The sequence below is a fragment of the Simochromis diagramma genome, unplaced genomic scaffold (assembly GCF_900408965.1).
Source record: "Simochromis diagramma unplaced genomic scaffold, fSimDia1.1 OVJJ01000031.1, whole genome shotgun sequence".
Lineage (NCBI taxonomy): Eukaryota > Metazoa > Chordata > Actinopteri > Cichliformes > Cichlidae > Simochromis > Simochromis diagramma.
In genome coordinates this window covers 2292485-2314787 of record NW_024386983.1, presented here as the reverse complement: position 1 = coordinate 2314787, position 22303 = coordinate 2292485, and the positions used below count along the sequence as shown (strand labels likewise).

Sequence of the window (22303 nt, the reverse complement as noted above, 5' to 3'; positions counted from 1 at the left end):
TTAGCAAAAGAAGCTATTTTAAGTTGATTCTTTAGGCACTTAGCTACAATTAGGCACATTTCAACATAATGTGCAGTGTGTCTCTAACATTTGGAGGAAATTTGACAGATGGAGGTCAAGAGAGAGGTACAGCAGAGGGTCTCTACAAGAGGCTCTGTTGTGGTTTCTGTGATGTTCTGGATCCTGTGATGTTGGGGAACTTGGAATCCAATACCATCTGGAAAGACTCAGCATCACTGTAGCAGTGTGAGATCATCTTGATGGAGACCAGAAGAAATCCAAAGAAGAGCTTTAAAGAAGTCTGGAGGATTATTCCTGAAGACCACTTATAGAAATTACAAGACAGCTGTGCTGATGAATAAAGGTGATCATGCCAAATATGGACTTTTCAGACTTGTTAGAATTGTACTCTTGTTGTTCCTATTTGTTTTGTATATATGCATATTTCAGTGAATCACTGCACGTATTTACTATTTTTCTATTTAAGCAAATGTGAGTAATGATATTTGGATGATCTATTTGTATTAGCTTTGTAATACTTTGTAGCTGTGTAATGCAGTGAAGCTATGACCTTGCATCTTCGCACACTTTTAGCGATTTCAGACAATTACAACCCCAATGTCAACAAAGTTTGTAAATAAAACACAATGCAATTATTTTCAGATCTCATAAACCAACATTTTATTCAACATACAACACCAAAACATTAAAAATGTTTAAAGTGAAATATTTTACTATAAAACATTAGCTCATTTTGAATTTGACGGCAGCAACACATCTGGGAAAAGTTGGGACAACAAAGGCTGGAAAAGTAAGTGGTACTAAAAAGCATCAACTGGAGGACATTTCACAGCTGTGTTAATTAACAACAGGTCAGTAACATTACCAGGTATAAAAAGAGAGGATGGACAGAGGTTCACCGAGCTCCAAAAAACTGTCTACAAATTGTGGAAACTTTTCAGAATAATGTTTACCAATGGGGGTCAAGATCTCTGTCTAAATAAATAAATAAATCTGGGTAAATTCCCAGGTGATTAAAAATGCAACTATTTTGCTGGTAATATCTGAAATCAGTAAAGAAAATCAACAGCCTATTTATGCAAGATAATTCATAATTTTATTGGGGGTTATATTGGTTGGGTCTGATTATGCCCCTGGTCCGGCGGCTTGCACATCTGAAAATGTACCATCATTGCTGAAAGATCTATACAGGCTTTAAAACAACGCAACATAGCAACAGATCGCATCCAGGCGACGTCTTTTACACATTTCAGCAGTAAAAACAAATCTAAAAAACCAAACAAACAAAGAACTAAAAAACAACAAGAACCTTTTTTTTGCATACATGCAAAATATGTCATTAATAATACAATACTGCAACATAACTGTAGTAGTATTCTCTTACAGGATCCATGAGGATGTGATGATTGAAAAGGGGCCAGAGAAGTGAAAATACTACAAAAATCCTGCAGTGATGGACGGTCAGTTGATCTCGTGGAGCATGAAGGATTCTGCTGATGCTTTGGCCCTCTCGCGGTCCGACTTCCACGTGAAGAATGCCACTATGGTCACCATGATCGGGAGGGCCACACAGAGCACGATGCGGCTGATGGGCAGCTTCACCTGACACATCGCCGTGACCGAAGGATTCAGGCTGTCATCGTCATTATTTTGGAACAAAAAGGCAGACCTGAAGTCCAGAAACACGGCTCTGCTGTTCTCTGTGGTGTTCACCAGACACCTCCACCTCCTGTTGTTGTCGTCCTTCTGGAGTTTTGTCACCAGAGTGATGTTGCAGCGAGTGTGACTGGTCAGGTTGTACCTGCACAGAGGTGAAACGGACAGAGAAACATCACACAGCTGTCGTTCATCACCAGGCAGTGCTCACCTGAACATTTCTGCTTTTAGTTTTGGTCTGAGACAATAATTTAATTTGACTTACATTTTCTTTTATAATGTAAAATATAAGTTTATAATTCTGGTTGTTTTTTTTATTCAGTCTTTATCTCATATACTCATTTTGTGTGTTTTGCTGTGTGTATGTGTCTGTATTAGAACCTCATCTATCTAAATTCAGCTCAGATACTCTCGCAATTTAGATTTTTTTTAATAACAGGAAATATTTTCCTCCTTAGATAAAGAACAAATAAATCTTTTACTTTTACTCATATTTTATATTTAATGGTATTAGCTGTTTTTAAACGATTAAAATAAAAAAAATGGTTATCTATTAAGATGATTGCAATAAAGAAAACATTTATTGCAACACAGCACAACATGTGTTATGGGTTATTTATAGTAATAGTCTTTATGATTAACAGAAATAAAATGACCTAAAAAACCAACCTGCTGTTGTTGGGCAGCTTTCTCCCATCCTCATCCACCCAGCTCAGGCCGAACACGCTCTTTGAGTATGACTTGCAGCTCCCTGCATCATAATAAGTGAAGAAGGTGCAGGTCAGGGAGAGGATTCCTCCAGGCTGGAGGTCGGTGAAGGTGGAGAAAGACGAGATTGTGAGGAGGGAGAGGTAAACGTCAGTGACAGGCTGGTCGTTCCTCAGGCAGACGTAGGATCCAGTGTCCCGCACCCTGAGGTTGCGGAGGCTGATGGAGCAGTTGGATGTGAAGGTCATACGGCTGGATTTGTCTGAATCGGCCGTCACCTTCCCATTGACGACCTCATGGACGAACCGCACGTCCGTGCCTTTGTTAAAGAAGGTCCAGGAGATGGCGGAGCAGTCTGAGGACACCATGCATGGAAGAAGAGCGTCTCCTCCAACTGTGCTGTACACAAACACGTCCTTTTTGCACCTCGCACCTGTCAACAAGAGATTTTTTATTTAAACAAATCTGATAAAACCTTCATGAAAGACATGAAAGATCTAAAAGGAGCAGTTTAGTATGCAGTAATATTCAAACATCTGTGCTCTTTAATATTTTCTTACAGTACAGTCCAACTTTGTAGTCTGTAATTTTCATTTAAAGGAAAAAAAAAGCAGTTTAAAGAAAGACTTTGCACATTTTTAAGACTTAAAGACTAAAAGGTCAGAGAACTCCCTGCACGAGGCCAACATGACAAAAGGTCGAGGACCAAATTGCATACCAACGATTTTCCCCTGTGTCTATAATCACCTTTATACAGTCAGCCGCCCTGTTGAATGTATTTGAAATGAGAGATTTAAAAAAAATTATATGACAAAAAAACAAAGAAGGAAAACACAACCCCCCCAAAAAAGCCAATAAATTGTTCGGCTACAGTTCAGAACTGCAGATCTGCATCAAACATTAGGAACAGACATGGAAACCTAAAAGTCAGAGTTGTAAATAGGATAACAAATAAGAATGAATAAAATGACGTTTTTAATCTTTTAAATGTAAATTTTAATTAAGTTACAGACTAAAAGTTCCCTCCACGTGTGAGTCTCTCGAAATGTTTGAAGTTTTTAATTTGAATTTTATTTTCTTGAGAAAATTAAGACAATTTCTCACTTTCTCACAAGTTGGGAGACTTTTTCACCTCCTGTAGATTTTTCATGCAAATCTATTTTTGAGTAAACCTGCAAACAATCAAACACATCCAACCAGTCACACAAAACCCTGTGTGGAGATAAAAGCTTTGCCTTCGTGAGGTCTGTGTTTCAGATTTCATTTTTAATCATAATCGGTTCTGAATATTAAAACGATTGGATAAATGGATCCTAAAGATTAGACAAAAAAGTAAAAGTAATTCAAGTGAAGCAAAACTTCTTTCTGTGTGTCTTCATCAGACACGTGTTCATTTACATTTAAAAGAGCTTTTAAAGAATACAAATCTCAAAAAAAGGAGAAACCTCTGTAGCTAAGAATCAAACCAACAACAAACAATCTGTACCTGTCAGGAGAAGACTGGTGAGCAGCAGGACTCTCATCATGTTTGTGATTTCAACACCGCAGCGCGTTTTGTTCTCGTCGCTGCTGCCTCAGCTCTTTCTAGACTGCCGCCTTCATTTCCTGTGTTACCCCAAACTAAACAGGACGCTCACATCAGCCTTCAGCCTCACTGATACGAGCCTCACAGGTATTCAGCACGACGTGTTAAATGTTTTTCATCACAAACACATTCAGTAAAATGTGTTTATGTGTGAAAGCTCATTTCTGTGCTTATAACGAGCAGCTTTTTCTATTTCTTTAAATCACATCAAAGCTCCTGCTGTCCCTGCCCATCAGACCTGTGCTGCTTCTGCATTTTACTCCAAACTGCAAACATACATATTTGGATACCATGTGAAAGGATTTTCACAGTAGCTTGGTTAGAATAAAATCTAAAATACTGTTACATACACTGGATACAGGTGTAGTGACACAGGCCTAGACTGGACAGCAACTCCCTGGTAATCTCCAGTAACCAGGGAAAAATGATGAGTGGTTGCAGGAGGTTGGTGGCTGTCTCAGTTACAAACAGGGTGCCACACCCAAAACTTCCTAGTGATCGTTTCAGTTAGTGGCAGATTGCTGCGGCTATGCATTTGCAGTGAAGACGCAGATTTGTCCACGAACAACTTCAAAGTACAAGTTGTGCCTCACTGCCAAATCAACATGATTCAAGGGTCTCTGTTTCCAGTTTGTGCTGCAGTCACAGACTCGCTGCAGAGTGGCCTGTAGTCGGTGACTGTTTGCAGACAAGTCAGCGTCTTCCATACAAACTATGGGTGACTGTAGAAACCTGCAGTGCAAAGCTGCTCCAAAAAGGCTTTCGGTGCAGCAGCGTGCAGTAAAGCGTTTTACAAGGAGTTTTACTCAATGACAACAACCACCTGGTGCTTACTGGTGGGTCACTGACTGGTCTGCAGACTTGCATGAATTAAGCTTTAGCATTTGACGTCACAGCAGTCTCCAGCAACCAGTCACATCCAGTTAGGATACTCATTTTCCCCTGATGACCGGTGGTTGTTAGGTGGTCATTAAACAATTTTTAGGAGCCAGACTGGCGTCACTAAACTGGACCTCTCCACCATGTTTATGGTGCTGGTTCATTCTGGAGCATTTTAATAGAATTATCTGACACATCATTTGGTTTCCTGTGAGACACAAATCATCCCAGACGTTTGTGTCTGCTTGAATCTTTTTTATGGTTTTATTTATATCTTATTATGTCGTATTTTTATTATTTTGTTTAGTTTCAATGCACAGCACTTTGTGTCAGCTGTAGTTGTTTTAAAGTGCTTTATAATCAAAGGTGGACGGACGGTTGACTGTAGCTTAAATTTTCTGCAGGGTCTGTGTGGTCACAAAAAACAGGAACGCAAAAGAGCACAAGGATCCTTATACTGCAAACCCAGCTGGGTCTTTGCACTCAAAGCTTCCATCTCAACATTGAAAAACGAACATGTCAGAAGGCAAAATGCAAACACTGAAGCTTCAGATGCACAGACCAGACCAGTGGGTGATACAGCAGCTGTGTTCATCTCTTTTACAGTGTGTGGTTTCAGTCAGTGGTTTTCAAACTTCTTCTGATATTTTCCACTTTAGACATCCAAAGTTTTAGTGAAATAAACGCCAACACAACAACATAATTCTAAATAATCGATCTTTATATTGATATTCATTTTTAATTTAGATTTGCTCAGTTCATTCCTGCTACTGGTGCCTGCCCTGTGGCTTTAAAGCAAGATTAGAGGACTTGTTAACTGCACTCTTATGCTTTGCTCAAATGATCCAGTCAAACAGTGCTGCTGGGCTGATCACAGGTGGCACAGTTTTGTGAAACAGCAAAGAATAAAAAGATGTCTGCTCACGCTCAGAGCTGAGTAACGGCGTTTGTGTTAAACACAAACAAAAACGTTGTTTTTTGAGTTTTTTGAATTGTCACTTAGCAGCATCACTTTTCTGATAATGAGATCCAGGGTGTGAAATCTTGTGCAATATTTCATCCTCAGGGGCTTTTGTGAGGAAGTGCAATTGTGTCATTGTGGTGAAAATACTGTATGCTACGTGTCCACCCCTCCTCTTTCTTTGAACAAGGGAAGAAATCTTGCTTTGACCTAATACCTCAGCAAACCTTTGTTCTCTTTGCGCGTCATCCTGCACTTGAGCTAAAATTCGAAGAAACTCTCCAAGAAGAGCTTGTCAGCTGCTAACATTCTGCCATCTGACTTTTCAGCGACCAAACATTCACTCATGAATTCACCAAATATTTGTGGACCAACTTAGGTATTTATAGCTGTTGGGACTTTATTAAATGCTCCCTGTCACGCTCACTGTGTGCAGCAGTGCTACTTGTTAGTTTTGTTTTTTCTTTTGAACGTCCTTTAGATGAAAACTGAAGATTGTCTGTAATTTTATCATGTTAACAAATCTAGGTTAATGTTGTGGAAGACACACCAGCAGGACACTCATGGGCTGCTTGTGGAGACGACCCCAGATTTTTTCTTATCTGTGGCCTCCGAGCTGCACAATCGGCCCCTGTAACCGCTGTTTGTTGCCGTTTAGTCACACTCTGATCACAAAGGATGTGGTCTGACATGAAAGTGAGACAGCTGATGGATGCTATGCCCTGCTCTGTGGCGAACACTGCTCTGCTTTCTGTCAGGACGCTTGTTCTTTTTTTTTTTAAATGACCTTTTTAGTTCTCTTAAACTGGGTTGTGAAATGCTTGGTTGTCGTGTGTGTGACGCTCTTTTTTTTCGTCACTGACTTAACTTCCCCGGCTACAGTGTATGAAGTTTTATACTAAACGACCAACCTTTGGTTAGAAAGTCTAACACAGCAACACGCTAAGGACTGAATGACCAGACAGTTAACACCAAGGATCACTGGACATGTTGCCTTTTAAGAAAGAAACCATCACTCTGGATTTGTATGAAATCATGTGGCCAAGTGACCAAATCCAAAATCTGTCTTAATTAGGCCCCTTGATCAATTTAGGTAAATAAAACCAAACACTGATTTCTCAATTAAATTGGAGAAACAAGAAACTCTTTGGTACACTTGGTCAACAAAATAGAAAAACTGATTTTGTTTCTTTTGATCCAGTTCTACTACGGAGCTGATTTTCTGCAGGGCACGGACAAACCCGACCCGTCATAGACACTTCACAGCTGTTTGCCTTTCTAAACGTCTTTGTGTTCACTCGAAGATCATTTGTGCTGTAAATGTAGGAGACGTACGTGGCTGCTGTCCTGTGGATTGTTTTCGATCACACTACTTTTCTCTCTGTGATATTTATGTTAGGTATTTAGGTTTGATTGAAAAAAAAAACAAAAAAAAGAAATCTGACCAACAAAAACTGAGTTTTATTTAAATTCTTTAAATTTAAATGTCACATAACTGTTGAGTTATCATTTTCACATATTTCCAAATATTTAGGAAATATGTGAAAAACTAAATTCAGACATTTTGTTTGACTAAATGTTGTAATTGCTTTTTATTATTTGCATCAAATCGTATGCAAGAAGCTGTGTGGCTCGTGTTACAGTAACGACAGTAGGATGAGTTTCACGTGTGGACGATGCCATCTAATTAAACAAGTTACTACTGAGACCTGCGGGTGGACAAGAAGATTTAATAATAGAGTAGTTAGTGTTTGTTCAACACAGCACTGAATATGAACCAACATTTATATTTATAAGCAGCTGAAATGAATTAAAAGATAGAAATCTTTGCTTGGCAGCAGGCGCTTAAACCCACAGACTGTACATAAAACATTAACATAGCCATAATGCAACATCACCCACTGATTATTCAGGTCCTGCTGTGAAGCCTTGAGCTGAACATTTATCGTTTAAATAAAAATAACAAGTTTGAAAAGGAAAAAACGGTGAGGCGTGGCTCTGACTGACAAACACAGACAGGCAGATGAAAATCACAAGGCTGCCCCGGCCTGAAGTCCTTCTGGACACTAACAGAGACAATGATTAAAACATATCATCATGTCCTAGTAAACAAGACTGAAAGCTAGAGAGTAAGACCCCAAACTCATCACTAAAGTGTCCCCTGAGGTCAGCTGGACTTCTGAAACCTGAGAAGTCGCCCCCTGCTGGCTACTAGGAAAGATGCACTTCACTCATCACAAGCAGAAGCTACAAGCCCTCTTTTTTTCCATCTTTCAGGAAGTCAGTACCTTTGAAATTAATGATAGACCGATGCTTTACTGAGCCTTTGTTTTAGTGTGGCTCTATAACAAAAACATAACAAAGTGCAGTCTGTAATTTCTTTTAAAGAAAGAGTATGCACGGTTTCAAGTTTTGTTCAGCCGTCTCATCACCACCAGGTGAATGTGAGTTGATAAAAGTAGTCGTAGCTCCTGGACAGGAAGCTCTTCTCCACGGCGTGAGGCTGGATGCTCACCCTGTAGCCCTGGTTCTCGATGTCCATCTTTACACAGTCCAGCAGATCTTTGACCAACGGGGCGGCCTTCCACGGCCCGAACGTCACCACCGACTCCTTAGCCGCCTCCAAGCTGTTAATGGCATTATCATAGAAGCCCAAATCCTCCTCCGTCCTCAGCACGCAGATGATGATGTAGGAGTGGCGTGCGGCGATGGCCTCGGCCCTGGCGATACGAATCAGAACCTGGAGGACAAATTCTAAATGATCATTCAAAAAGTGGAAATGTGAAGTTGCACGAATTCCAAAGTAGGAGTGTAAACTACAAACAGTCATGGGATTATTGGTGTGAGTGCAGCTCACCTCGATGTTTTCCTTGTAGTGTGGGACTCTGGAGAGGAACTGCTGCCTTCCCACCAGCTCTCCAAACAGCTGAGGAGTCTCCTCCAAGAGTTTGATCAGCGGTTTGATGTTGTAGTGGATCGCCTCCTTATGAACCTGCAGAAACACGAGTTGCAAACTTAAAATTCATTTTGGCAGCAGGGCACACCCCCTGTTTTTTAAACTGGTTTTATATTCATAGCTTAAATACTTGAAAACTATTAAGAACTTCTTCAATGTAAACTTATAGCGGATGTTCATATTAAACATGGCCAAACAGTGTGAGGACAGTCCTAATAATCATCCCTGTCTAACAGGTTTGCAGGCGCAACCAATCAGAAGAAAGCTTAATTAAAAGGAGGAGGAGTTAAAACAGTTTGTGCCAGTGGCGCCAAAGCCCAGTAAATACAAAAAAGGATTATTTTGAATTGTGAATCATCCAAAGCCAGTCTAGTAGAATCAGAAAGTAAAAATATGGAGCTTTATACGAGCAGAGCTACATCGTGATAAGTCGGACCTCCTGGATGTTCTCCTTGGGCAGCTGTTCTGATCTCAGGAACTCCAGGATGGCTCCAAAGTGTGACCCATCGCGGTCGATGAAGTAGCGTCCCTGTGTGTCAGTACGCAGTTTGGGCGGTCCGCTGAAGATCTCCGCCAGCTTGGAGTCGGAGTGCTTCCTGAGCGTGCTCAGAGTGGTGGTGTACAGGTGACCCCCGACATTTAACTGCACAACATGAAAGTTCTGAGGAAAAAGACGATATTTAGGTTTCTGCAGAGTGCACCAAATGACTGCAGGAACAGTTACAGTATTTAAACACTGGGCTTATGTGCAGCCTCGTGCTCAAATACAGACGATCATGAATCAAAAGTTTAAGCAGCTTTTATCTTATTATTGTGAGTCAAAGTCATAATCTTACATAACCAATAATAGATCAATTTAAAGTATCAATTTAGTTTGCAAAATCTGCAACACAACTAATTACAGTCTTAAAATTAATCATATTTATTAGAAGTGTTTGCATTTGAAGGAGGGTTCTAAGACATCTCCTGTGGATGATCCATATTCATCTTGTAGTTTTTCCTCCCCTTGTCTCGATGGAGCGTGCTCATTTTACTTTACATACAGTTTGAATGTTGATCATTCCTGACAACAAGGATTTTCACTTGAGTTTAAGGAGTATTTTTGTCTGTGATTTCTTCAGATCTGCACATAGAGAAAGCTAAATAAATACCTGAATGCACAGACTGTGTGTAGCTCTGCAAGGCTGTCAGGCAGCATGAATCACCCACTTAATGATTTGCACAGGTAGATAAGACTGCATTCCTTCATGGTCTGTCAACACTGAAGCAGCTTGTCAGGGCGGCCTCACAGGACTAACATTAAAATTATGGATAACGCCTTTCACATGTTTATTTATTTATTATATATTCATTTAAAAAATATAAAATTAATGAAAACAGTGTAGATTTGAAATATATTGTAGTAACAATCACCACGTACCAAAACATTGTCTCTTAACATTTTGCTGTTGTTTGTTTTCTTTAAATTATTTTAATTGTGCCACATAATATGCTTAAAAGTCCCGTGTTACTGTGGTTCATGAGCGCGGACATTTAGCCTGCATGTAAGCTCTTTGAGTACAAATAAACACCTATTTGTTTATCACATGATCAAAGACAGGAAAATGCAGAAAATAGATGCATGGACATGCAGACATGTTAGATCAGCCCTACAGGCTCACCGCTGTGAGCCGGGACATACCCACAGTGTAAACAGCTTCACAGCTTCAGCTGTAAAATGCTGCTTACACAGCGATGCGTCACTTTTTACTCTCTTACTTGTGATACTTACAGTACATTTCTCTGATACTGTACTCTTATTTGAGAAAAACTGGAAGGAAACATGCGCACCACACTTTAAATATTATAAAGAAGCGTTAAAACCAAACCAGTGCACAGAGACAACATTTCATGATCTTAAGCATCTAAATTAAAAATATTCTCTGGAAATATTCTCATTCCTGACTGCAGTATTCACAAACATTGCCTCTATAATTGGATGATTAGTGGCTGTTTTATGACCGAGCTGTGGCTGTAACAGTGCACTGCTTTGTATCAGCGCCTCATTTGCCCGTAAAGGAACCGACCGTAGCTGCCAATGAATGACAGAGTTTTCCTTGTTCCTCAAGTAAAGTACTACATATACTGCTAAACTGAAAGTACAGCAATACTTCAGTAAGTCGGTGAAATCCCACCGCTCACTGCGTCGGCTCCACCTTTACACGCACAGAGAAGTTAAACGGTGTCCCCATTAATCCTAAAACGGCAGGAAAGGTTTTGGGAACATTTGAGACGAAACTTCCTCGAAGTTGGGAGTTTGATTCCTGTGAACCAGAGCGCCCTTCAACGCGTCTCTGGAAAACTGTTAGAGATTAAAATGCCGTGAAACAGCAGCACAGCAAACATCTGCCCCGTTTCACTTTGGAAAAAGTTATAATTTGTTGTCTGGCTACACCTGCATCCACCTGTTCAGCCCCCGAGCAGGTGGAGGATTTCCTTCAGCTCCACCAAACTTCCAAACGATCGCACCGAGGGCTGCAGTCTTACCGGAGCCGCGGACGAAGGCGGTTTTTCTGTTGATTTGTAGTCCGGCAGACTCATCTTGTCTTCAGCGGTGGTCCGGGTGGGAGCTGGGATTTCACCTGTTACATTTTTCTACAGGTAGCAACCAGGGGGCGTGGCCTAACCCGGACCTTCTTTAGTGCCGAGAAGATGGATCACTCGGCTGCAACACGATTCCCTTTCTTATCAAACTTTTTAATTTACCCTGAAACGGGGAAAGCGCGCATGCGCAGACTGATAACAGTTTATTTATACTCGTATATTTCTAAAATATATTTATTCAGTGTAAAGTTGTATGGATGGTGTGATATATTCACATTTACTGTAGGCTGCCACACACACACGTCACACGTGACGTTTGTTGCACCAGAAAATGGAGCAGAGTGACACATCTTTCCTTCTGACGTCACAGACGTGACCCTAAAGGGGCATTTCACTCAGCTTACTCACTTTTCTCGTTAAACACTCCGTGAAGCTGTGAACATCAGTCTTGTACTCATTGGTTTCCACACTGACGCAGTTCTCTTTTCAATCAGTCATTGACACACAAAACAAAAGTCCTGATTCATTTACTTTCAAGGTGAGTATCAATTTCACCTTAATTCATAATTCTTACCTGGTGGTTCGTGTCCCACCAGCGGGGCCAGCACCACAGTTTGACAACCAGCTGTGCATTAAATGCAAAACTTAAAGCTGAAACATATTTTAAAACCAACAATCTACATGTACAATGTCCAAATTTTGAAGCTTACTTTACGTGTAAATTCCAACTTCCACCCACCAGGGGGCGCCATAGCAACTTTTAGATTTTCACTATTTTGAACAGAATATTAGATTTAACATCCTGTGTCCTCCACGGGGACATTACTTTGACTTTTCTCTACCATATACTTTCTTTTTGCCCAACACTGGTTTCATACTTCAGCAGTGACTCTGCATTCTGCTGTGAAATAAACCTGCTGCTCCCACACACCAGGAAAAAAACATTACATTGTGTTTAAGAGGTCGGCTCATAATCTTCTGAGCACTTTGACATGTTTTGAAGATGAGCTGGTTGGGAAAATTGTAAACTTTTCCCTCAGTTTTCCCACTCCACATGAAACCTACAGGCAGTTAAATAAATCCACTCATTGTTTTAAGTGTATTTTCCAAATTTTATTGTTTTTGTACACAAAAATCAAAGGGCCTTGCTTCCATCTGGTGTGACGACTGAAAACCTGCAAAGAGAAAAAAAAAAGAGAATTAAACCCAGTTTCAGAAATCAGTAAACTGAATCCTGAGCTCAAATTGTTGACCTCAGTTTCTGTGAGTTCCTAAAAGACTGTTTTTGGTGTCCTGTAAAAGTGTCACGGTTGTGTTTGTGAGCTGAAAACCCTTCTCAGACAAATGCCTCGATGTCTTCAACCGAAAAGAACCCCCTGCTCTGAGGAACCGGAGCAGAACCACAGAACGTGATTCTGAACCAGCGACCAGCAGAACCAGAATGAGTTCTGTTCCGACTCGTCATCGTATCATCACCGAAGGGACAGAAGCCGACACACAGAATACAGGCTTCACCCTCAAAGTACACATGAGGTTTTTTATGACAGGGTGTTTCCTACTGACCATGTGTGAGACCGTCCAACACCACAGTCTGTGTTAAAATCACTGGATCCAGATTATTTTGCGATATATTATCAGGACAGCAACAGTGTCACCGGAACGGACCCGAATGGCTAAAATGTCATAATTTAAACCTGTTGAAGCTCCACTGTAGCAAACAGAACAGATCTACTTATCAGAATTCACAGGAACCTCCAATTTTACTGCAGAAGAACTAAAAAACAAATTTATTTTTTGTGTTTTCTCTCTTAGGTTAGCAGCAGGACAGGATCTATCATTGGTATACAGCCTTGTGAAGGCCCTGCAGCAGTCAAATAAAACCCTGTCTCTTACCCTCTTATGCAGTGGGTACAGGTGCTCCCTGGGGCATGACGGGCACCTCTGGCTTGGCCCCCTTCTGCTCAGACATTGGTGTGGTGGGCAGGGTCTCCTCCTTGGGCTCCACAATGCTGACGTGGTCGGGCAGGGGCTTCTTGGGGCCGATCTTACCGCTGGGGTCCCAGGGCAGCATGATCTTCACCTTGATGCCCAGCACACCTGAGAGCATTAAATAAACACATCAGTGCCACCAAAACAACGCGATGGCAGTTTGATTTGGCTGCATGTGGCCGAGCTGCACTCACCCTGCCTCAGCAGGACGTGGCGGACGGCTGTGTCGACGTAGTAGTTGACGGGGTCTCCGCTGTGGATCATCAGACCGTCCACAAACTTCATGGACTTGGCCCTCTGACCCCTCAGCTTGCCGGACACGACGACTTCGCAGCCCTTGGCGCCACTCTCCATGATGAACCTCAGAACGCCATAGCAAGCCCTGAAAAAGCAGAGTGATAAAACAGCGTTAGCGGCTAATCGATCAGTGGATCCAAAGTACTGCAAGCTTCTCTCTCAGGAAACTTTCACTGTGACTGAAATGATTCTGGTTGGTCGACTTCATAAAAAACATAAATTTTCTACATGGTGGGTTCAGTTGGAGGTCTTCAGGTTTTAAATCGGTAAAACATGCCATGAGGAGGAGACGCCTCCTTCATCAGTGAGCTTCATTAAAGCGTGCTTTGACCCTTCTCAGACAAATGCCTCAATGTCTTCACCTGGAAAGGACCCCCTGCTCTGAGGAACCGGAGCAGAACCACAGAACGTGATTCTGAACCGGCGACCAGCAGAACCAGGATGAGTCCTGTTCCGACTCGTCATCGTATCATCACTGAAGGGACAGAAGCCGACACACAGAACACAGGCTTCACCCTCAAAGTACACATGAGGTTTTTTATGACAGGGTGTTTCCTACTGACCATAATTTAACCTCTGTCAGCATTTTTAATGTTTACTCTTCTAGATTACGATCAAATTTCATACTTTGGGTCGGGTCCAACATACTAAGATGTGCCACGAGCAGAATACGCTCATAAATAATTGACTTGAGAAAAACATCCAAACATTAAACTGTGTGCAGAGATGTATTTAGAGCTTAAGATGTCATGTTAGGACGCATAACGTTAAGAAACGTTTAATAAAATATCTTTGTGTTAAAGGACAAAACAATACACAGACGATTATAGTGGTGAAACTAAAGTTAATATTCATTCATTAAGAACAAGATTGTGTTGATGTAAAGAGCTTATGTGTAAACGTACATTACTTATTACTCAATGGCAGAAAACATTTCTAAGGTGGAAGTTAACCCTGTGGAGTCATTAACTGTTTAAATCACACCAGTCTGATGAAATTTGTAACAAAAATAATTTAGTTAAATTAAAGAAATCCAGACATGCTCACCTGCGCACAGCCAGGCCTCCCAGCAGTTTGTAGCGCAGAGACTCAGCCTGAGCGATGGCACACAGACCACGAGTGGCAACTTTCTCAGCATACAGCTAAAAGAAAGAGGAAGGACATTTCAGTATTACAGACAAACACCGGGATCAAACCAGCATGTGTAACGATGGACTGCAGGTTTCCTGCACCGTCTACAGCACAGTCCTGATGCCTCGACCCTTCTCAGACAAATGCCTCTGTGTCTTCACATGGAAAGGACTTCCTGCTCTGAGGTGCTGGAGCAGAACCACAGAACGTGGACCTGAACCAGCGACCAGCAGAGCGAGACCGAGTCCTGCTCCGTCTCGTCATCGTATCATCACTGAAGGGAAATCTGACTGTCTAACATCAGAAGCCTTTGCACTTTACTCACTGGGTTTCCTACCAGGATGAGATTACTGTAAATTAAACAAAAGACCTCTAAACAGTTTGAAATCCCATATTTTTACATTTTTGCAGCCAAATGTATTTATTCAAACATTTGTTCAGATACACCTCACCACTGACGAATTACTTTCCGTACTAAAAACCATCCAACAGTGAGCTTAAAACACCGATTAGTCTTACGCATTTATAGCGAAAGGCTGGCTTCCGGTGACGGACCGTCCCTGGCATGCTCATGGAAATGTAGTTCTTTGAGCAGATATTCATTTTCAAAAACCGAGCACAAGACTGCAAAATAAATACAATTCAGGGGGTCAACCGGGAGGTCGATGTAACTGGCAAAACAATCTGGGGGCCGACCACAAGGTCAGCGATGGTGGCGAGGCTTGGCAGGTGCGGGATTGGCTGGTGGCAGCCCTCGGCGCGGCTTGGCAGGGCCAGATGTCGCAAAGTCCTCTGGCTGAGACGTGGCTGGACCTAGTGCCATGGACGTCGCAGGGAGCTGGGAGGGCTCGGCTGGGTCCCCAGCTGGCGGGGAAGTGGAGATCGTGGCCATGACAAAGTACTCTGTCTCCTTCGGTCAATAGTCCAAGAATCTTTGGTCGAATGCCAAATTCAAAAATATTGTCAAAGAAATGCTGCTGGGTCATCAAGGTCAGGTCACTGTCACAGCTGGGAAGGCTGGTGCTTGGTGTGGGTCCAAATGCAGACACTTGAAGGCGTGGTGTGTTAGACAAAAGACGCAAAAACGTACCAAGCACTCAAAACAAAAGGAAGAAGGAAACTAAGACAATACTGATGATAACTAAACTGGGAGGAACTAAATTACTACACGCGGAAGACAAAGAACATGGAAACCTAGACGTGACAATCAACAACCTGGAAATATGGAAAACATGGAAACCAGCCTTGCTGCTCAGAGCCATGTTAGCCAGCCAAACGAAGCAGTCGCAGCACAGACAGGATCCGGATTCATCCGCTCAGTATTGAACCCAGACGGGCACAAATTACACCCCATCCAGTGTGAGCCCATTTTTAAAGGCTTCCACATGTTTGTGAGTAAAACGGGGATAAAACAGTGCCGACCTTCTTCTTTCAGATTTGCACCGCCATCTTCCAACAGGCCTTAGACAGGAAAGGACCAGCAGAGGACGCGGAAATGGATTTATAGATATAGCTGCCGGTGACGGTCCGTCCCTGGCATGGTCACGGAAACGTAGTTCTCTGAGCAGATGCGACGAGCATGATTTTGCCGGTTCATTATGTTCATTACCAAAGCAATTTTCTAAAAACCACCAGATTTATTTATGTGTTCATCTTCAATCATGGAAATATAAATCAGAACAAAACACACCAAACTTCAGGAGGTAAACAGGTCCACTCCCTCACATTATAAAGGCAGAGCAGGTGAAATCTGCAGCAGTGACACTAATTATATTTTTTATTAATTTATTTATATTTTTATTCCTCCACAGTTGGTGCAGCATCCACAATTTCACTGTACATGACCAATGACAATAAAAGGCTGTTCTGTTCCATTTCATTCTATAATTAATATAAATAATAACAATAATAAGAAACTAAGTTACTTTATGAGTTACAAATATGTTTTTGTAGTCTGTTGCTTTTTATTACTTGAAAGTTTTAGGAATAAAGATTTGAACTAAAGTAGTAAATGTCAGGACGAGTCCTGCTCCGTCTCATCACCTGACCGTTTAAAATCAGAAGCCTTTGCACTTTACTCACTGGGTTCCTACTAGGATGATATTATTGTCAAGTGCTGTTGGCAAAGTATTAATATTTTAAACAAAAAAAACAGGACTTAAAAAAAATAATTTCAAATTCCATATGTTTACATTTTTGTGGCAAACCAGCAATTTCACCCCCCCCCCCCCCCAAACCTTTAGATATTTGTTCCGATATGTCTCCACTGAGGGATTATTTAATACTAAAATACATCCGACAGTGAGCTTAAAACACTTCTTAGTCTTATTTCTTGGTTTCCTACCTCCACGCTGCCCTCGGGGAAGCCAAACCTCTTCTGGACCACAGCGGTCAGCTCTCTGATCCGACGACCCTTCTCTCCAAGAACATTCTGGGTCCTAAAGATGGTGAGATGATCAGAGTTAAACCACATGGTTAAAAATAACAAAACAAAACCTAGATCTTTACAAACACCGGCACAAAGCTGAGACAACATAGAGCTACACAGCTGAAGTATTTATCTCTTTTGATAAGCACACCGAGTTTACATGGAAGGAAGATGAGGTATATAAACAAAACTGACACTGGATGTAATTTTACCAGTGATCTTAATGCATATTTAAAAACCAACATTTGCATTATTAAAAGGAAATGATCAGGACTGACTTCTAGGATGTCTTTTAATGTAAGCTTTTATTTTCTCAAGCTTAAAATATGTTTGTCTTTAAAAATGACCAAAAATAGCAAATGTTCAGACCACTGTTAACACACTGTCTTACAAATGGACCAACAGTGTTTACATGCATATGCGCACTGCCAAAGTAATGGCATATCCACTTTACAGTAGAGACTCATTTTAAGCTTCTATACTTGTTTAGTTTCTAAACTCAAAATCTTCTGGAGCGGTAACAACTTCTTGGATTGGGACTCATCACCCCTTTCCCATTAGCAGTTTGCAGGGTTTTCCATTAGGTTCATAGTACCTGTTACTTTTTTAGTACCTACTCGGCCGGGGTTCCAAACAGGTACTAAAATGTGACGTCCTCTGACTGCGTGCCACCAATTGGCTAATCAATAGCGTCAACTGAAGCATCAGAGCGTCTTGTTCACGAAAATCAAAGCCGCCATTTTTTAAACTTTGGGAACGAAAGAAATGGCTACAAAAACAATGGGCAAGCAACCTAGCCGTGGATCTGAACCAGCGACCAGCAGAGCCAGACTGAGTCCTGCTCCGTCTCATCACTGGAGGAACACCTGACCATTTAAAATCGGAAGCCTTTGCACTTTACTCACTGGGTTCCTACTAGCCGACTGCTCACCTTGTGGCCAGGATGATGATCTCAGTCCTGGTTGGAGTCACGCGCACCTCCACACCGGAGTAACCATCCTCGGCAAGCTCACGAGTCAGGAACTCATTCAGCTCGGCCTTGAAGATACCGTCTGCGACGAACTGTGGACAGAGAACAGTTAAGCTTTATGTTTATGAAACGCTCAAACATCCAGCACCAAGCAGACTTTCTGCCAGCATCTACAGGCTGCGCAGACTCACACACCAACTGCCAATGCATCCTTCAAGTGCTGCAACAGGTACAACCACTGATGCATCTGCTGTGGCCCCGAAACACACAGATAATAAAATACAGCTACAGAAAATGAATGAATGGGTTTGACCCTTTAAAACGGGCTAACTTGAAGCTAACACACTGCTCACACTTATTTAAAACATGTAAAGGATAATTTGAAGTTCCTAACTACCCATGATGGCATTCAAACCACAGCAGGATTCACTTCTACAGAGAGCACAGTCACATTCAGAGTGAGTGCTGAAGACAAAACGAGCAGAATCTCATCGATCTGCAGTTTTTAAACAGGCTGTATTTGTATCATCCGCTTACTTCAGCGTGCCTGGCTTCAGTGCTTAAACGCAGGCTGCCACATGTCGCATGCTTTACTGTGAAATTCCTCCCAATTCCAAATTAATGTCCTTGAACGATTCACTAAAATGAACCCCGTGCTGACTCCACATTTAACCCGAACAGTTCTAACTGCACATACGTCTCATTAACCACATTTCTCAGTGAATTAGTAGCATTAAGGAGGCAGTTTGTGTCTCTGGCTCTATATTAATACGGCTGCGAAGCTAACGCCTCCGAAAACCTGGACTCAGACACAAACAACCTTTAAATGAGAGTTCAGCTAAGTCTTTTCGCATATTAGGATTTAAAGCGGGCATTAAAGTCGTGTTTAAGTCAGACACTTCAACCAGTGTGTAACTGTGCCCGGCCTCGGTGCTCAGAGCCATGTTAGCTAGCCAAATGAGGAGGTCACAGCGCAGACAGCATCTGGATTCATCCGCTCAGGATTCAACCCAAGCGGGCACATCTGATACCAGGACGGCCACCAAACGACCATATCAAATCCAGCGTGAGCCCATTTTTAAAGAAATGCAACGTGTTTGTGAGTAAAACGGGGGCTAACCTTCCTCTTCTTGGAGATTTGCACCGCCATCTTCCAATGGGCCGTAGACAGGAAAGGACCCGCACAGGATGCGGAAATGGATTTATAGCTAAAAGCTGACTTCCGGTGACGGTCCGTCCCTGACATGCTCAGGGAAATGTAGTTCTTTGAGCAGATGCGATGAGCCTGAGTTTGTGTGTTTCTTATGTTTATTACCAAAGGAATTTACACGGCGATATAAATCGGGTCGACGGCACTGATGGAACACTTATAAAGGCCGACAGCGAGGCCAGCGAGGGCGGCCACGTGAGCTTAAAATACCAATTATTTGTATGTTTTTGTTTCCTACCACCAGGCTGTCTTCGGGGAACCTCCTCTTGACCTCAGCGATCAGCTGTCTGATCCGACTACCCTTGTCTCCAAGAACAGTCTTCATCCTAAAGATGGTGAGACGGTTAGGCTTAAACTGCATGGTTATAAAAAAAAAGACAAAATATTTTTAATCTTTCCACACACAGACACAAAGCTGAGACGACATAGAGCTACACAGTTGAAGTTTCTCTTAAACTAACATTGGCATCTACCAAAGGGAAATGATCAGGACTGATTTCTTTAATGTAAGCTTTCTTTTGTCAAGCTTAAAATATGTTTGTCTTTAAAAATGGCCAAAAATAACAAATGCACAGACCACTGTTAACACACACTCTGTGTCTTACAAATGGACCAACAGTGTTTACATGCGTACTCGCCCTGCCAAAATAATGCCATATCCACTTTACAGCAGAGACTCATTTTAAGCTTCCATATTTGTTTAGTTTCTAAACACTCAATCCGATCTTCTGGAGATGTAACAACTTCTTCAATTCTGAGTTGTTACTTTTTGGCAACCTAGCCGACTGCTCACCTTGTGGCCAGGATGATGATCTCAGTCCCGATTAAAGTCACACGCACCTCCACACCGGCATGACCATCCTTAGAAAGCTCATGAGTCAGGAACTCTTTTAGCTCAGCCCCTTTAATACCGTCTGCGACGAACTGCAGAGAGAGAGCAGCTTTATGTTTATGTCACACGCTCAAACATCCAGCACCAAGCAGACTTTCTGCAAGCATCTACAGGCTGCACTGACTCAGACACCAACTGCCAATGCGTCCTCCAAGTGCTGCAACAGGTACAACACTGATAAATCTGCTGTGGCCCTGAAACCACACAGATTATAAAATACAGCTACAGAAAATTAATGAATGAGTTTGACACTTTTAGCGGGCTAACTCACTGCTCACGCTTATTTAAAACATGTAAAGGATAATTCAAAGTTCTTAACTGGCTGAGATACACTGCATTCAAACCACAGCAGGATTCACTTCTACAGAGAGCACAGTCACATTCAGAGTGAGTGCTGAAGACAAAACGAGCAGAATCTCATCGCTCTGCAGTTTTTAAACAGGCTGTATTTGTATCATCCGCTTACTTCAGCTTGCCTGGCTTCAGTGCTTAAACGCAGGCTGTTTGATGCCACGTCTTACTGTGAAATTCCTCCCAACTCAAAATTATTATTCCCTTGAACCATTCACTGAAATGAACCCCGTGCTGACTCCACGTTTAACCCGAACAGTTCTAACTGTACATACGTCTCATTAACCACATTTCTCAGTGAATTAGTAGCATTAAGGAGGCAGTTTGTGTCTCTGGTTCTTTATTAATATGGCTGTGAAGCTAACGCCTCCGAAAACCTGCATTAGGACAAAAACAGACTTTTTAAAAAAGTCCAGCCACATCTTTTCACATGTTAGAAAATAAACCGGGCATTAAAGTCGAGTTTAAGCCCAAGACTTCGACTGGTCTGTAACTGTGTCCGGCCTCGGTGCTCAGAGCCATGTTAGCTAGCCAAACGAGGAGGTCGCAGCGCAGACGGCATCTGGAATAATCCGCTCAGGATTCAACCCGGGCAGCACATCTGATACCGGGACAACCACAAAATGTTCATACCTCATCCACCGTGCAGAATTTTAAAAGAAATTACGACATGTTTGTGAGTACAACAAAGATAAAACGGGGGCTAACCTTCGTCTTCTTGGAGATTTGCACCGCCATCTTCCAATGGGCCGTAGACAGGAAAGGACCCGGGGAATACGCGGAAATTCATTTATAGCGAAAGGCTGGCTTCCGGTGACGTCAGATCCCTGGCATGCTTACGGAAATGTAGTTCTTTGAGCAGATGCGATGGGCATGAATTTGCACATTTATTACCAAAGCAATTTCCCACAAACAAGAAGGGTTTGTTGATTTAATTTTAAGCACAGATATATAAAGGAACTAAACTAAGAACTAAACACACTGAATATGGCTAAGGATTCAGAAGAATCAAGGTCATTGATTTCTGTAACCGATTTGATTCCTATTCACATGGTCCTAATGTGATTCAATCCCTGATTAGATTAAATTCAATTGTGACTCAGTCAGAAATATTATAATTCAGACCATTTATCATTACATGTACTTAAATCTCTGTACAATAACAAAGCTGTCACTTGTGAGACTTCATCAGAGGTGTAAGCGTCACAGCAGATGTCTTTGTGTCAAATTAACTGAGGATAAAACAGAAAAACATGAAGGAGATGTTCCTGGCCTGATTTTTCATAGCAGATGACTCCCTTTAAAATATTCTGCAGTAGATTTAAAAACTAAAGAAAACCATGAATCAACATCTGAACATTACCTGATGTTGCTGAAGTTAAGCAAAGTTACACAGGTTTTATTACAGATACAGCTAGGAGTTTTGTAATTTGGCATAATTTAAAAAGTTTACATTTCTTTGTTTTTTAACAGCAAAAATTAGTCTTTCTTGTCAGAGGTCATTTTTGGGAAAAAAAAAAGAAACAAGAAAAAAACTGGGTGACAACACTGTACACAATGGTAGACTGGTGCGTAATAAGCAAGCGAATAATGCAGAAAACTAAGATTTGTGATGGGAAACTGGTCTTTAAGCACACTGAGAGAGAGAGCTGTGCAGGAAGTGTGATTTTTATTGTAGAGGAAGCA

General features: G+C 41.7%; 3 protein-coding genes and 3 non-coding genes across 8 annotated transcripts; all 6 read right to left on the bottom strand.

Moving 5' to 3' along the window:
- Positions 1-1482: 1482 nt before the first annotated feature.
- LOC120738449 lies at positions 1483-4037 on the bottom strand. The gene is made up of 3 exons (XM_040039693.1): positions 3872-4037; positions 2347-2818; positions 1483-1822 (listed from the first exon to the last, which is right to left on the bottom strand). The coding sequence occupies exons 1-3, from the start codon at positions 3909-3911 to the stop codon at positions 1483-1485; spliced, it is 852 nt and encodes a 283-aa protein (XP_039895627.1). The 5' UTR covers positions 3912-4037.
- Positions 4038-8076: 4039 nt separating this feature from the next.
- On the bottom strand, positions 8077-11484 carry kctd14 (potassium channel tetramerization domain containing 14). Of its 2 annotated transcripts, none has more exons than XM_040039629.1 (4): positions 11293-11484; positions 9203-9427; positions 8668-8802; positions 8077-8550 (listed from the first exon to the last, which is right to left on the bottom strand). In XM_040039629.1, exons 1-4 carry the CDS (start codon positions 11344-11346, stop codon positions 8239-8241), a joined length of 726 nt encoding a protein of 241 aa, XP_039895563.1. In that variant the 5' UTR covers positions 11347-11484; the 3' UTR covers positions 8077-8238. The 2 variants fall into 2 exon arrangements, with proteins under 2 accessions (XP_039895563.1, XP_039895564.1); XM_040039630.1 differs by lacking the exon at positions 11293-11484 and adding an exon at positions 11201-11285.
- A 956-nt stretch (positions 11485-12440) lies between these two features.
- rps3 (ribosomal protein S3) lies at positions 12441-20197 on the bottom strand. Of its 2 annotated transcripts, XM_040039627.1 has the most exons (7): positions 19285-19407; positions 18126-18256; positions 17111-17204; positions 14683-14777; positions 13533-13720; positions 13243-13446; positions 12441-12524 (listed from the first exon to the last, which is right to left on the bottom strand). In XM_040039627.1, exons 1-6 carry the CDS (start codon positions 19312-19314, stop codon positions 13247-13249), a joined length of 738 nt encoding a protein of 245 aa, XP_039895561.1. In that variant the 5' UTR covers positions 19315-19407; the 3' UTR covers positions 12441-12524; positions 13243-13246. The 2 variants fall into 2 exon arrangements, with proteins under 2 accessions (XP_039895561.1, XP_039895562.1); XM_040039628.1 differs by lacking the exons at positions 18126-18256; positions 19285-19407 and adding an exon at positions 20168-20197.
- On the bottom strand, positions 12681-12830 carry LOC120738522. Its single transcript, XR_005697010.1, has one exon. It is a non-coding gene; the product is annotated as a small nucleolar RNA SNORD15 (small nucleolar RNA).
- LOC120738523 lies at positions 13967-14116 on the bottom strand. Its single transcript, XR_005697011.1, has one exon. It is a non-coding gene; the product is annotated as a small nucleolar RNA SNORD15 (small nucleolar RNA).
- On the bottom strand, positions 14897-15046 carry LOC120738524. The gene has a single exon (XR_005697012.1). It is a non-coding gene; the product is annotated as a small nucleolar RNA SNORD15 (small nucleolar RNA).
- Positions 20198-22303: the final 2106 nt, after the last annotated feature.